Source organism: Liolophura sinensis, chromosome 12 (assembly GCF_032854445.1).
Source record: "Liolophura sinensis isolate JHLJ2023 chromosome 12, CUHK_Ljap_v2, whole genome shotgun sequence".
NCBI lineage: Eukaryota > Metazoa > Mollusca > Polyplacophora > Chitonida > Chitonidae > Liolophura > Liolophura sinensis.
Genome location: NC_088306.1, coordinates 10,020,690 through 10,033,389, shown reverse-complemented (window position 1 = coordinate 10,033,389; position 12,700 = coordinate 10,020,690). Strand labels below are relative to the sequence as shown.

The 12,700-nt window shown below is 40.7% G+C and overlaps 1 protein-coding gene across 1 annotated transcript; it reads left to right on the top strand.

Annotated features, from left to right (window-relative positions):
• The first annotated feature begins 2,739 nt into the window (after nucleotides 1-2,739).
• On the top strand, nucleotides 2,740-10,349 carry LOC135479679 (uncharacterized transporter slc-17.2-like). Its single transcript, XM_064759583.1, has 8 exons — nucleotides 2,740-2,800; nucleotides 3,559-3,806; nucleotides 4,300-4,548; nucleotides 7,921-8,076; nucleotides 8,776-8,908; nucleotides 9,331-9,384; nucleotides 9,684-9,834; nucleotides 10,259-10,349. Exons 1-8 carry the CDS (start codon nucleotides 2,740-2,742, stop codon nucleotides 10,347-10,349), a joined length of 1,143 nt encoding a protein of 380 aa, XP_064615653.1.
• The last annotated feature ends 2,351 nt before the right edge of the window (nucleotides 10,350-12,700 follow it).

Here is a 12,700-nt window from a genome sequence, read left to right as displayed (position 1 = left end):
CTGGTCTCAAGCTTTTCCAGGCATACTAAAAATCTGAAAAAAAAAAAGCACTGGTGAGTACACAGGAAACTTGGTAAAATGTAGGAATTTGAATATGTGCTGTTTGAAACGATCAATGTATGTGTAAGCCAACATGCAGCTTTCCTCAATTAATTATGTATTTTAAAAGGTCAACAATTACCAAACAGGCCTATATAGAAAAGCTCTATGAAATCTTTCCATATCCCTAACACACTGTATAAAGCAATGGTATTTATTTTGTGTAGTCCACGACAGAGTTAAGTAAATCCGAGAATCCTCAAAAGCTAATGTTTTAAGATAAAATAGCAATATATTTGTAACACTTGCACTCTTATCATTTTTTTTCCTTTAAAGCACAGATATATATATATATATATATATATATATATGAAATCAAATGGGTTTGCAGGTTAACACCAAATAATACCAACATTTTTATAAGCAGGAATTAACATTTATATACTCAACAATCTAATAACTGGTCGTAAAGATATTTCCGCTTGATTTCTTTATTTGTGTTAAAATCAGGATATTACGGATTAAAAAAATATATGGTACAAGAGGTTTATATGGTACGAATTAACTAGGGACTATCTCTGACTGGCTGTTCTGCCATAGTAGGCTATTACATAGTTATGTCAGAATAGTCCGCCAGAGATGACTTCATACCGAATTTACATTGAAAATATGTCATTTATAAGTATATTTTTGCATGTACCTTATCACCTTATAACATCAACCAATGTACCACGCCTCGTACATAGATCTGTATTTTTGAAAAGAAAGGAATAATTACATATTTTTGTTGACAAAGAAGCCGTTAGAAGAGGGAAATGACGATAAATTGAAATCCAGGGTAAGTCCAAAAGTGCTACCGTCATTAACAAGGTCAAATTCGATGAGGAAAAGACACCTGCATTTCGGAAAGTTACCCACACACCAATAGTAAGAAGTCACAGATAATGATATGGACTACTGAACACAACAAAAATCGGACAAATTTATGGAAAAAGAAAAGAGCAGTTACATGTGAAAATCCGTGGGGCTGCTCGAGAATATAGCTAAATTGCCGCCATTTTGAAAAACAGGCCTCCGTCGATGGTAAAAACTAACCGGTAGAATCTACTCACCAGTGGTAACGGATCACTCAAAACTAATCATCGTCACATACCTTTGACATAACGTCGATTTTTTTCACGAGATTTCTCGCCGAGACCGGGACTGTTGCCTATCCCGCTGTTATATTAGTCCCAGGTTAATCTAACGTTTGTGCTACGTTTATCTAGCGTTATTGTTAAGTTGATCTAATGATGATATTAAGTTGATCTCACGTTGATGTTACGTTGATCTAACGTTGATGTTAAGTTGATCTAACGTTGGTGGTAAGTTGATCTAACGTTGTTGTTAAGTTGATCTAACGTTGATATTAAGTTGATCTCACGTTGATATTGAGTTGATCTAACGTTGGTGTTAAGTTGATCTAACGTTGACGCCATGTTGATCTAGTGTTGGGGTTATGTTGATGAACATCGGTTTTGTCCCGTTAAGTTTGTGTTAAGTTGGCTTTGTTACCTTGAACTGTTACCTTGATGTTACGTTGATCTAACGTTCGTGTTAAATTAATCTTACGTTAGTGGTAGGTTGAAGAACGTTGGCTTTGTTTAATGTTAAGTTCATGTTAAGTTTGTGTTAAGTTGAAGTTAAGTTTGTGTTAAGTTGATGTTTTTATTGTTGCCTTGGTGTTACGTTGAACGGTTACGTTTGTTTTGTTGCGTTTGACGATTACGTTTGTTTTGTTACCTTGAACGGTTACGTTGGTGTTATGTTGATGTTACAAGGATGTCATGATGAAACACGATCCTCTTGCTCTGGTCCTTATTCACCATGATTAAGCAATCACATTTGAATATAGTTTTATATGCACTGCTTGACTTGAGCCTAGGGATACCGTGTAAGTATGTAAGTAGACCCTTATATAATAAAAGACTTACAGCATAGAGAGTAAAACCAGAGCAGAGCAAAACGACAGTGTGATAGCTGGCAAATGGTCACACGTGTCCGCGCTGAAATACGGCAAATTGCCAATTGTTCTCTGAGCAATTTGACCTTGCGATTATTGACCTGGAACGTCCTTGTTAGTTGAAGGCTGGTGCACGAATGTCTGTTTCGAGCTCTTGTAGGAAATGCAAGAGGTCAACGACGCTCGTAAGGTCTGTACTTAAGGTGATGTTGCATGTTCTTTGGATATCACGGGCCTACAACTAACACTTGGGCTGTTACTCCTGGTGAAAATCTTCACGTGGAAAAGTTTGTCATTAACTTGCCTAAAGTGCATTGGTTTACTACCATCACAAGCTCTTGTTTCTTCCACTCACGAAATTAACCGCTGTTGAATAGATCCACATTATAAGTATATGTCGTAAATAAAAAATTCTTCAGTGCAACTTTAAATACAAATTAAATGAATAAACAAATAAATTGAATTTTTATGTATCCAGAAGCCTTTGCTTTTAGACACTGTTGTAGCCTATCCTGGCATGGAAATTTGTGAAACAGATGGGGATATTGAAGGATTTTCATTACCTTGTTACTAAGTTTTGAATCACGAAGTTAACCACGGTTTAGCATCATAAAAAATATAATGACTTGTTGTTTACAGTCAATACGTGGACGTGACGTCATCACTGGGTAATGAATTAAAATTTGATCACGTGACCGATGGCACCACAGTACTTTGACACAGAGAACGAAGAGGCGGGTTCCAAGCGGTCCAACGGCGGTAAAATGTTCATAATGCCATGTACTTATTTACGAAGATTATACGTATAAATAGGGGATTCTTTTTCCGCAGGAAGAGTTCAGCTTTTACTCTAATATTGTGGATATGATGTATCTGTCATATTGCTGATGGACGAGGTGTACCGTGCTGTACAGCAAACGAAGAACGCACAAAGATTGCTGACGGATTAAAGTAACGTGCTCTGTGGCAAACGACGGAAGCTCAAAGGCTGCTGGCCGTCTTGTGTGGCAAACCACGGAAGCACAAATATTTCTGACAGGTTGGAGTAGCGTGCCGAGTGGCAAACGGCGGAAGCACAAAGATTGCTGACGGATTAGAGTAACGTGCTGTGTGGCAAACAACGGAAGCACAAAGATTACCGACGAATTTAAAGTCTATTACTAAGTGGCAAACGACGGAAGCACAAAGAGTGCTGACGGCTTTCGAGTACCTTGCTTTGAGGCAGACGACGGAAGCGAAAAAGATTTTTGAAAGATTAGAATATGGTGCTAAACGGCAAGACACCGAAGTACAAAAACTGCTAACTATGGAAGCCGGATAAGAGCATCATGGTACAATCGTACCACAGTGCCACCGTTACATCGCCCAGCGTTGGCACGAAGCGGTGGCACGATGGTGCGAAGCGATGGCTCGACAGCACGATATCATGATGATGGCATGATGATAGCATGATGATGGCATTATCCGGCTGGCAAAGGCGAGGGGTTAAGAGTAATATTTTTCTTTCTTTGTGCTAGGCCTGCCGGGGATGTTTTCTGCTATAAGATGGCGGGTGACCGTCTGTGGCTTCTTCGGGATTCTTGTCTCGCAGACCTTCCGGGTCAGCTTCACTGTTGGGGTGTCGTGTATGGTGGGGCCGCATTCCATGCTCCAGGAAAACCTTACAACCTCACCTGTGCCCGGGCATGGATATCAACGCACGTGGAATACGTCATGGAATGGGAACTTTTCAGGAATTGTCGAAACAAACCCCGCAGAAGTCCAGGTAATCTGCATGACTTTGAGATTAACAAAAGTTTGATCAGGGCTTTGGATTTGATAATTGAATTGCCTCCCCTCCCCCAACCAAAACCACCAGCTTTAAAATTTTTTCCATGAGTAAATAAATTGCTTAAGGTCACGCAATCAGACTTCTGAAATATTCGGAAATGACGTCATCGATGAACTTACTGGGAACGCGGGACCAGCGTAGCGTTCTCCATTCGGACTCTCCCCTCAACAAAGTTATTTTGATAGCTATCACCACAGCATGCTACTTGATTTCCGCACTGACCGGGACAGAAATGAGGTTTTAAACGGTTCAGCCATCTCAAATTGCACTGACTACTGGATTTGTTTGCCAAGTTATTCTGAAAAGAGAAAAAGTATCTATTGGGATCACATCTAGCAGCAAAAAAAGCGTGAATATAAAATGGATTGTGAACTTCTTGCAGTGTCATGTCACCTTGGTATCAACCTTTTTCATTGATTTTCAATAGGGCGAATTTGACTGGAACAAGAAAACTCAGGGAACGCTTCTATCGGCGTATTTCTATGGCCACCTGGTCTCACAGGTGCCAGGTGGTTGGCTGTCTCGTCGCTATGGTACCCGCTGGGTGGTGGCGATCGCCATGATGGCTGCTATGGCGTGTACCGCCCTCACCCCCATCTGCGCCAGGACACATGTATATTTACTGTTTGTCATTCGGGTAATCCTGGGGGCTGTTCAGGTGGGTACTTCCGGTCATGTGAGTACAGGTGAAACTTGTAAAGTCTTGCTACGACTTTTTTTTATGACGGTTAGCGCTTTTCATGTTTTCGTTCCCCCCCTGCATGTGTTTTGATTTTTCTAAGCATTTTAAGCATCCAAAGCATCCAAGTTCTCCATCTTATATGCCAAGACTTTACATGTTACACTAGATTTCCCTCAACCATTAGACTTTTCCTGACCAGTTGTAACTGTGTAGGCCTAGTATATAACAACATCGTTTGTCGAGTACCTGGCAAAAATCTATGATTTATCCCTGGATTCTGGCATCCTGTACCCTTATACATAACCGCCTCCAGACAAGTGCAAAAGCCTTGAACACAATGCACAACAATGACCGATTCAGTTGGGACCCGAGTCCGCCATTGCGCGGAAAATGACAGCCCATATCAGCTAGGGTTCTTAGTCTCTATACCAAGTGAGTGAGTGAGTGAGTGAGTGAGTGAGTGAGTGATTGCTTGGGGTTCAACATTTTTTAAGTTATATGACGACGAAGGAGTCCTTAGAGTGCATGTAATATGCCTCTCTTTATCTGCTTCAATGAGATGACTTATCCAAGGCAAGTATGGGGCCCCACCCGAGCCATTATAATGATACGTTGCAGTTTCCACTTAATGCTGGACTCCAAGCGAGGAAGCTACAACTTCCTTCTTTAAGGTCTTGGGTCTGACCTGACCCAGGGTTGACACTAGATCTGTCTCTACGTCGAAGCTGTCTGAACATTATAATAACGAGCCTTTCATGAGAAGTCAGGACTAAATAACTGTTATTTTGTCACGCAAATATCCAGTTTCTTTTGCGTGTCTTTTCTCTAGGGCGCATTTTACCCGTCGTTGTTCAACATGGCTGTAAGATGGGTACCACCTCTTGAGACGGCCCGATTTGTGGCTGTCGTTATCGCGGGTATGTCCTTGATGCAGTAACCCCTTTTCTGTCGCTCAAAGTTCAGTGATTTTCAAGAGTTCAGTACACTTGTGCTCCCTGTTAAAACACATCCATTACTGACCGGATAAAATTTAATTCTGAAATACACCATTAGTTTCTTTGACGCGGCAAGATACAAAATCACCACCATACCATTGCTCATTCTGTTTCAGTAACTTTTCTAAGAATTTGACAGTATTAAAGAAAATACTTGTTACAAGCTTTTAGATATACTCCGAGAAGAAAGAGTCGTTCGATCTGATGACAAACTTCTTTGCTTTGTTTGTATATTTTTTCGTTAGTGTTCTGGAAACTTTATTTTTTTTTATGTCCTCCATCAGTATCAGTAGCCCACTTTTCTGTAAAAGGTTTTCCCATTGGTGAAGTGGTGACATTTCCGGTTTCCGGTCTCCTGTGTCAGTATGGCTTTGACAGAGGATGGGGATCGATATTCTATGTGTTTGGTATGTGAAAAAACTTAATGTGGAAGATTTCAACCCCATTCGAAATAAGAACCTGCTGGTGATGCAGTATGACTGATTAACTCATATTTCAGTTCATTGCTTTTTCGTTAAACGCATAAAAATAAAACCGTTTGTGAACAGGTAAGCTTAAAATGGAAAATGATATCGCCAAGCAACTCAAAACTATGTCTGAAAACACCTTTCCATAAAACCTACCTCGAAATTTAAGCATTTAAATGCACATATATTGGTTAAAAACATTTTGGTAAGCCAGTTTTCTTGACATATGGCCTAAACTCTCTTAGATGGCCTATGAGGTCTCGTATTGAAATCCATTTCTGGTTAGTTAACCTGCAGCTTTATGTTGAGTGATTTGACATGTAGATACCCCATACGGATACCCCCATGTACATACACCATACAGACACCCCAGACAGATACAACGTACAGATACCCCATGTAGATACCCCATACAGATACCCCATACAGACACCCCACACAGATATCGCGTACAGATACCCCATATAGATACTTCATGTAGACCTCCCACACAGATACCCCATACAGTCGCCCCTTACAAATACCCCATGTAGATACCGCATACAAATTCCCCATAAAGATACCCCATGTAGATACCCCACACAGATACTTCATGTAGATACCGCATACAGACACCCCGTACAAACACCCCATACAGATCCCCCATACAGATACCCCATGTAGATACCCCATACAGACACCCCATACAGACAACCCACACAGATATCCCATACAGATACCCCATATAGATACCCCATACAGACACCCCATAGAGATACCCCATACAGACCCCTCACACAGATATCCCATACAGATACCCCATTTAGATACCCCATACAGATACTCAATGAAGATTCTCCACACAGATACCCCATTGTTTTCTGTAGACTCAGTGTGATATCCTATCCCTATAGACCTATCTACTTATGCGCATTCAAGTAAAATGTTCTTGAGTACAACTTAAAACACCAGTTAATTAAATTATTTCTCGCAACCTTGTCGTCGTGCGGTCATTTGTATTTCAAGTTTGTCCTGATTAAGGTGGCAATCTAAGCGTAAACTTCGCCATTCGTATGTGTAACACGGATTTAATTCTCTTGCTTTCGTTTTCTTGTTCTATAACTTTACAACATTAAATCAGTGAGCACAATCATGTCGTATTTCCGGTTTCATTTTCCATCCTCTCAGCACTGACCAGCCTCGTCTGGATTGTCGCATGGCTGTACACGGTATACGACACCCCCCTTCAGCACCCTCGAATATCCAAGGCGGAAAGGGAGTATATAATGGCTCGAATCGCGAGAATCGAGTCCAAGCAGGTACTGATTTTATTCTCGAAAAACTGTGCAGAATTAGTATCTTTTCCACGGGTATTAATTTCTTTAAAAGATATTTGGTTTCGTTAGTTTAAAACTAAGTCTCAAGTGAAATAAAAAATAAATCGTTTAAAACAGACGAAGCGAAATCTCTAGGCTGTGCAAGCTTTTGTAGGGAGCTGATCGTGCCTGAATGGTTAGGACACTTGTCTTTAAATCTCTATAGCACACACCAGATGCAGGTCCAATCCCAGGCGTGGACAAAGGATCTGTGGATTTCCCGCCGCCGTCGGTGGTATATATTGCCGAGGAGCCTCCAGCTAGCAAAAGCGACATGTTATTTCCTAGTGTTGCATGGTTCCATCTATCATTTCCATCGATCAAAATCGCTTTTTTTGGTTATTTGTTTATTATTCATCAATAGTCAATCAATATCTCTGCTGTGGAAAATATTAAGACTCTTGAAATCTCCACTATTCTGTTTGCCAAGGCAAACTTGGCGTAGTATACTGTTCTTTCGAACTGGTGCATGTAACTTGTTTCATTTTGACGCAATTGGGACAGAATTTGCTTGTCCTGGTGACGTTGTTGGTACAGTGTGTCTTTCAGGATCAGCCTAAGATGGCCCCCTGGTGTAGTATTCTCGCATCCCCACCCGTGTGGGGCACCGCCCTGGGGTACTTCGGCATAGACTGGGTGAACAACACATTCAGTCTGGGTATCATTTTGTACATGGGAGAAGTCTTAAAGTTCAAGATTACCTCGGTAAGTTTCATGACATTTAACTTTGTCTTAAAATGGACAAGTGAGAAAGAAAAGTCTGAAGTGAATTACAGGTAAGTTCAGATGACTATACTCGAAAATCTTTCTTATGAATTACTGCATGAACTTTAATTCAGGAAAGGTAGTAGTGCATGCTTTCTTGCTGTCTGTGGACAAGTATTCTTAACACTGTCAAATAGAGCTAGATGGGAGATCAATTTTACACCTTCAAATCTACAGTCATACTTACGAGACTGTGAAACTGTTGTTTTAAGTTATCAAGGTGAGTTTTACGAGATTGAATAGTTTTTGAGTTACATGGTTAGTTTGGAGTTCGAACTCTTTTATGGCTATGGGAAAAAAAATGTGACCTGTCAAAAATGTTAGATAATTATGGGAGGATCACATTTATGATAACCTGGGCGTCAGAAAAGAGTTCCGCAAAAAATTATTTAGAGCAAACAAGGATGCAAAACACTGAGGAGCTGAACGTTTGTAAACTTGAGAAGTTTCTAAAGCCTCTCGAACACCATGAGACAAGTCATCGGTAAGTTAATGGGAAACGTTACCTAACATTTTTCTCAAGTCACATTGTACAGGAGGGCTGTTTTTTTTTTACTTCCATCGACGCAAAGGTTTGAACTCGAAACTCTTCTGTTAAAATGATTGTTTGTAAGACATGTATCTCACCCATACTTTCAGTCGGGGATTCTTGGGTCACTTCCGCCTGTCGTCTGCGTTGTATCCTCCATGTTTGTTGGATGTCTCTCCGACTTCATTCTCAACAAGAAGATACTGAGTCGGGTTAACACGAGAAGACTCTTCCAGACATTGTGTAAGCAGTTTTCACTGTCAACTCACACTCGACATTGTTGTATTTTCGTCATTTATTGGCTTAGGAAAACATTATATGTTAAATAACGGTTCACTGTATGTAGGTCCCTTGGAGGCTACTTGTATACTTGGGGTTTTACGTCGTACTTACCCAATTTTGCAGTCGTATGACGACGAAGAATCATTAGATCATATAACTTTTAAAGAAATGTTAAATTCTTTAATTAATGACCGACTGAACAGGGTGCTGTTAATAAAAATATGATTTCACGCAATGATAATAAAAACAAAGGGAACATTTTTGTACAATGTACAGTGTACAATGTATTCTGGCAGCTGAACAACTCTGTTGTACATCTTCATCAAAATGTAGTTGAACACACCTGGAAGAAAAAATAGTTGAAAACTGTTGTTGTGTGCCAGTTCAGAGAATCTCGAGTTCAGAGTTGTTAATCGGGAAGAAAAAAGAAGGGGAGGGTGTGTTATTTTGGACGCAACCATTGACAACAGCTCATATAAAATTATAAGACTATCTGTAGTATTTTCGCATTTTATCGCACTGGAAATACATAACGTAGTTTTTTTCTCTAGCGTATTTCGTATGCATAATTTACGAGATTTTAACATGTTGGCCCGGGCGAGCAATCTGGCATAGAGGGTAGATTCTGAGGAACATAGGACAGTTTTTTTGTGAATGTTCAACGTTCTTGCCAATGGGAATCCTGATGTGACAGAAAACCACTGATGGTATTGCTAGTTTTCTTCCCCTCTTTCAGCGTTTGTGCCAATGGGAATACTGCTGGCAGCGACAGGCTTTGTGACAAAAGAGCACGCAAGTCTCGCTGTCGCATGCCTCGTCATATCTCAAATGTTCTTCGGCCTCTCCCTTGCCGGGTTTCTTATCAGCGTCATGGATTTTGCCCCAAGGTGAGTCTGCGATTAAATGTGACTGCTTCTTTAAACATAATGGCAAAAGGCATAAACCTACATGTGTTTTAACGCCATGTGCGAAAAAGTAGGACAGCACTGCATGGTTTCTGAGGTCATTGAAGAACCTTTCACTTCTGGTGGATGTTGACTATTGCCCTTGCTCTCAGAGGTCTCTGGTGAAGTGATTAATGTAGTTCACGTGGCCCGGGAATGCCATCTTTTTTATAGGATGAATGGTTCATTTGAGTTGAGGTTGTTAAGGATTTATAGAAGTGTGAAAGAACCGGCTATTGTCCTGGCTAACACAAGAACCTACGACCAGAGCAAGGAAACACTTCGTACAAAATCAGGCGTGATTGTCGTAGCCCCATCGCCCATCTTCTTCAATCACATATTGTTAGTTATTCACTGATATTTTCAGGTTTTCGGGAGAAATCTCTGGCGCGTTGAACATCTTCGGAACCATGACTGGTCTGTTCGTGCCTTCTGGCCATTGGAACGCTAACACCTAACGTAAGTTATACCAATATAGGCAGAAGGACAGTTCGGTTTGTTTTTGATGTGTCCCTTCGATGTATTTATATCTGCCACAAATGTTCTCCCTAAAAAATTTCCAAACATCTTTCATGTGTTGCCCTTTTATGATCAGACTGTGTTTTGCTGTTACCAGGGAACACAATCCGAATGGCGGACTATTTTTCTGATTGGCGGAGGCGTGGCCATTATTGGTGCTGTTGGATTCTGTATATTTGCCCGCGGAGAAGTACAGCTTTGGGCGAAGGTCAGAGAGGCCAGTCCTGAAATGGAAATTATGGTTGACGAAAAAAACAGACAAACGAGAACAAAAGACGTCAACATAAATAAAAAATGTATATATATAATTTTTAAAGTAATACGTTTTAAATTCCAATAGCATATGTAGCAGAAAAATGAAATATATTCTACCTACTTCACAGTACAGGCCTTTATCTGGTTATGGTGGAGGGCAGGTCATGGCGGATCGTGGTAGGGCGTGGCAAGTGGTTGAAGTTCACAGAAAGTCAAAAATAAAGTGTGCCTGAAATGAAAGGTACAGGCCAAGTATGTCCAGAAATACTTCAAGTGATTCTTTTCACTTTCTCTTACCAAGAAGTTACAAAATTCAATTATTTTCCAAGGCGAATTTTGAGTCCAGAGTTTTTCACATTATTTTCATCGCATAATGTTCAGTGAAAACTCATATGAGTCGCCGTAACGTAAATGCAATTCATCAGAGATGATTTTACAGAAAATGTCTATTTTCAAAGTGTTCCGTAAACAAATACGGGGAGTTCTGTGAAAGCTGTGTGACGTCAGACTTAAAGTTGGTCCAAAAAGACCACCATATTTGATCCTACTTTAGATGCTTTTTATTGCGTATCAAAAGCTCTAAACCAAGAATAAATGAAAGGATGTTTGGGTATAGTTTTGCTGGTTCAAATCTGCCCTTAAATAGTGAATTTGTAAATTCCCCAGCTCCCACTGTTGGTGAGGCCTTAGCTACAAGCGGTTGACGATGACGATGTTGACGTGTGTGTCCGCACAATCTAACGTTTGTTGAAGATCACTTGTCTTGTTCAACAAGGAGTGCATATTTGCACGTCACATATGGGAATGTTCGTCTGTCACTTGTCAGAGGTCGATGGTTTATACTGAGCACCCGAGTTTCCTCCACACCATAAAAACGCCATGTAATTAAACATTCTTGAGGTTTGCGGTGAAATAAATAAATCATTTATATGACGCCGGTCAGGTTTATGGGGGGGGGGGGGATGAGAAAACCGGAGGACCCTTAGTAAAGCGGTGACCTTCATCAAGTTCTTGACAAAATACTGACTTAAAGTCGCAGTCCAACTAGCAAGAACTGGATATCGAACTTACAACCTCTTTGGTCAAGGGACTGGTAGTCGCAGAGGTCAATCGGACAACGTGAGTGGAAAGAAATGTGATCAGTTTTGCTTGTTTGATTGTTCAACGTCGCTTTTATTGAAACATTTAAACAAATAACTTTGTTTCAATGTTACTTCGGTAGAACAATGACTCCTTCAAGCAAGCCGGTTTTGATGTCGACATGCATTTATGAATTATGTGATTAATGCTGTTTGAATGTTAACATAGCTTGAATGCTAACATAGCCAGAATGCTAACATAGCTTGAATGCTAACATAGTCTGAAAGCTAGCATAGCCTGAATACTAACAACGTAAATGTTATACGCTGACATGCGCGCCCTGCCCTGAATGCTAACATAGCCTGAATGCTAACATAGCCTGAATGCTAACATAGCCTGAATGCTAACATAGCCTGAATGCTAGCATAACCTGAATACTAACAACGTAAATGTTATACGTTGACATGCGCGTCCTGCCCTGAATGCTAACATAGCCTGAATGCTAACATAGCCTGAATGCTAACATAGCCTGAATGCTAGCATAGCCTGAATACTAACAACGTAAATGTTATACGCTGACATGCGCGTCCTGCCCTGAATGCTAACATAGCCTGAATGCTAACATAGCCTGAATGTGAACATAGCCTGAATGCTAGCATAGCCTGAATACTAACAACGTAAATGTTATACACTGACATGCGCGTCCTGCCCTTTAATTATTCCACTTATGACGGCAGCGTTGTGCCTGATGGGAGGAAACCGGACAGAAACAGCGACAAGCCCACGACCATCCGCAAGTGGATCAGTGGGAACTTTTCCTGTTTACAGCACCCCAGGCCTCAGCTGTGTAGTCTGTTGCCCATTATTGATAAATCGATGACGATTCGTTGGTAGACTAGCGACATAGTTCTCATATGTTACAAGAAAAGAATGGTGAATCCGGCTTGGACTCGAA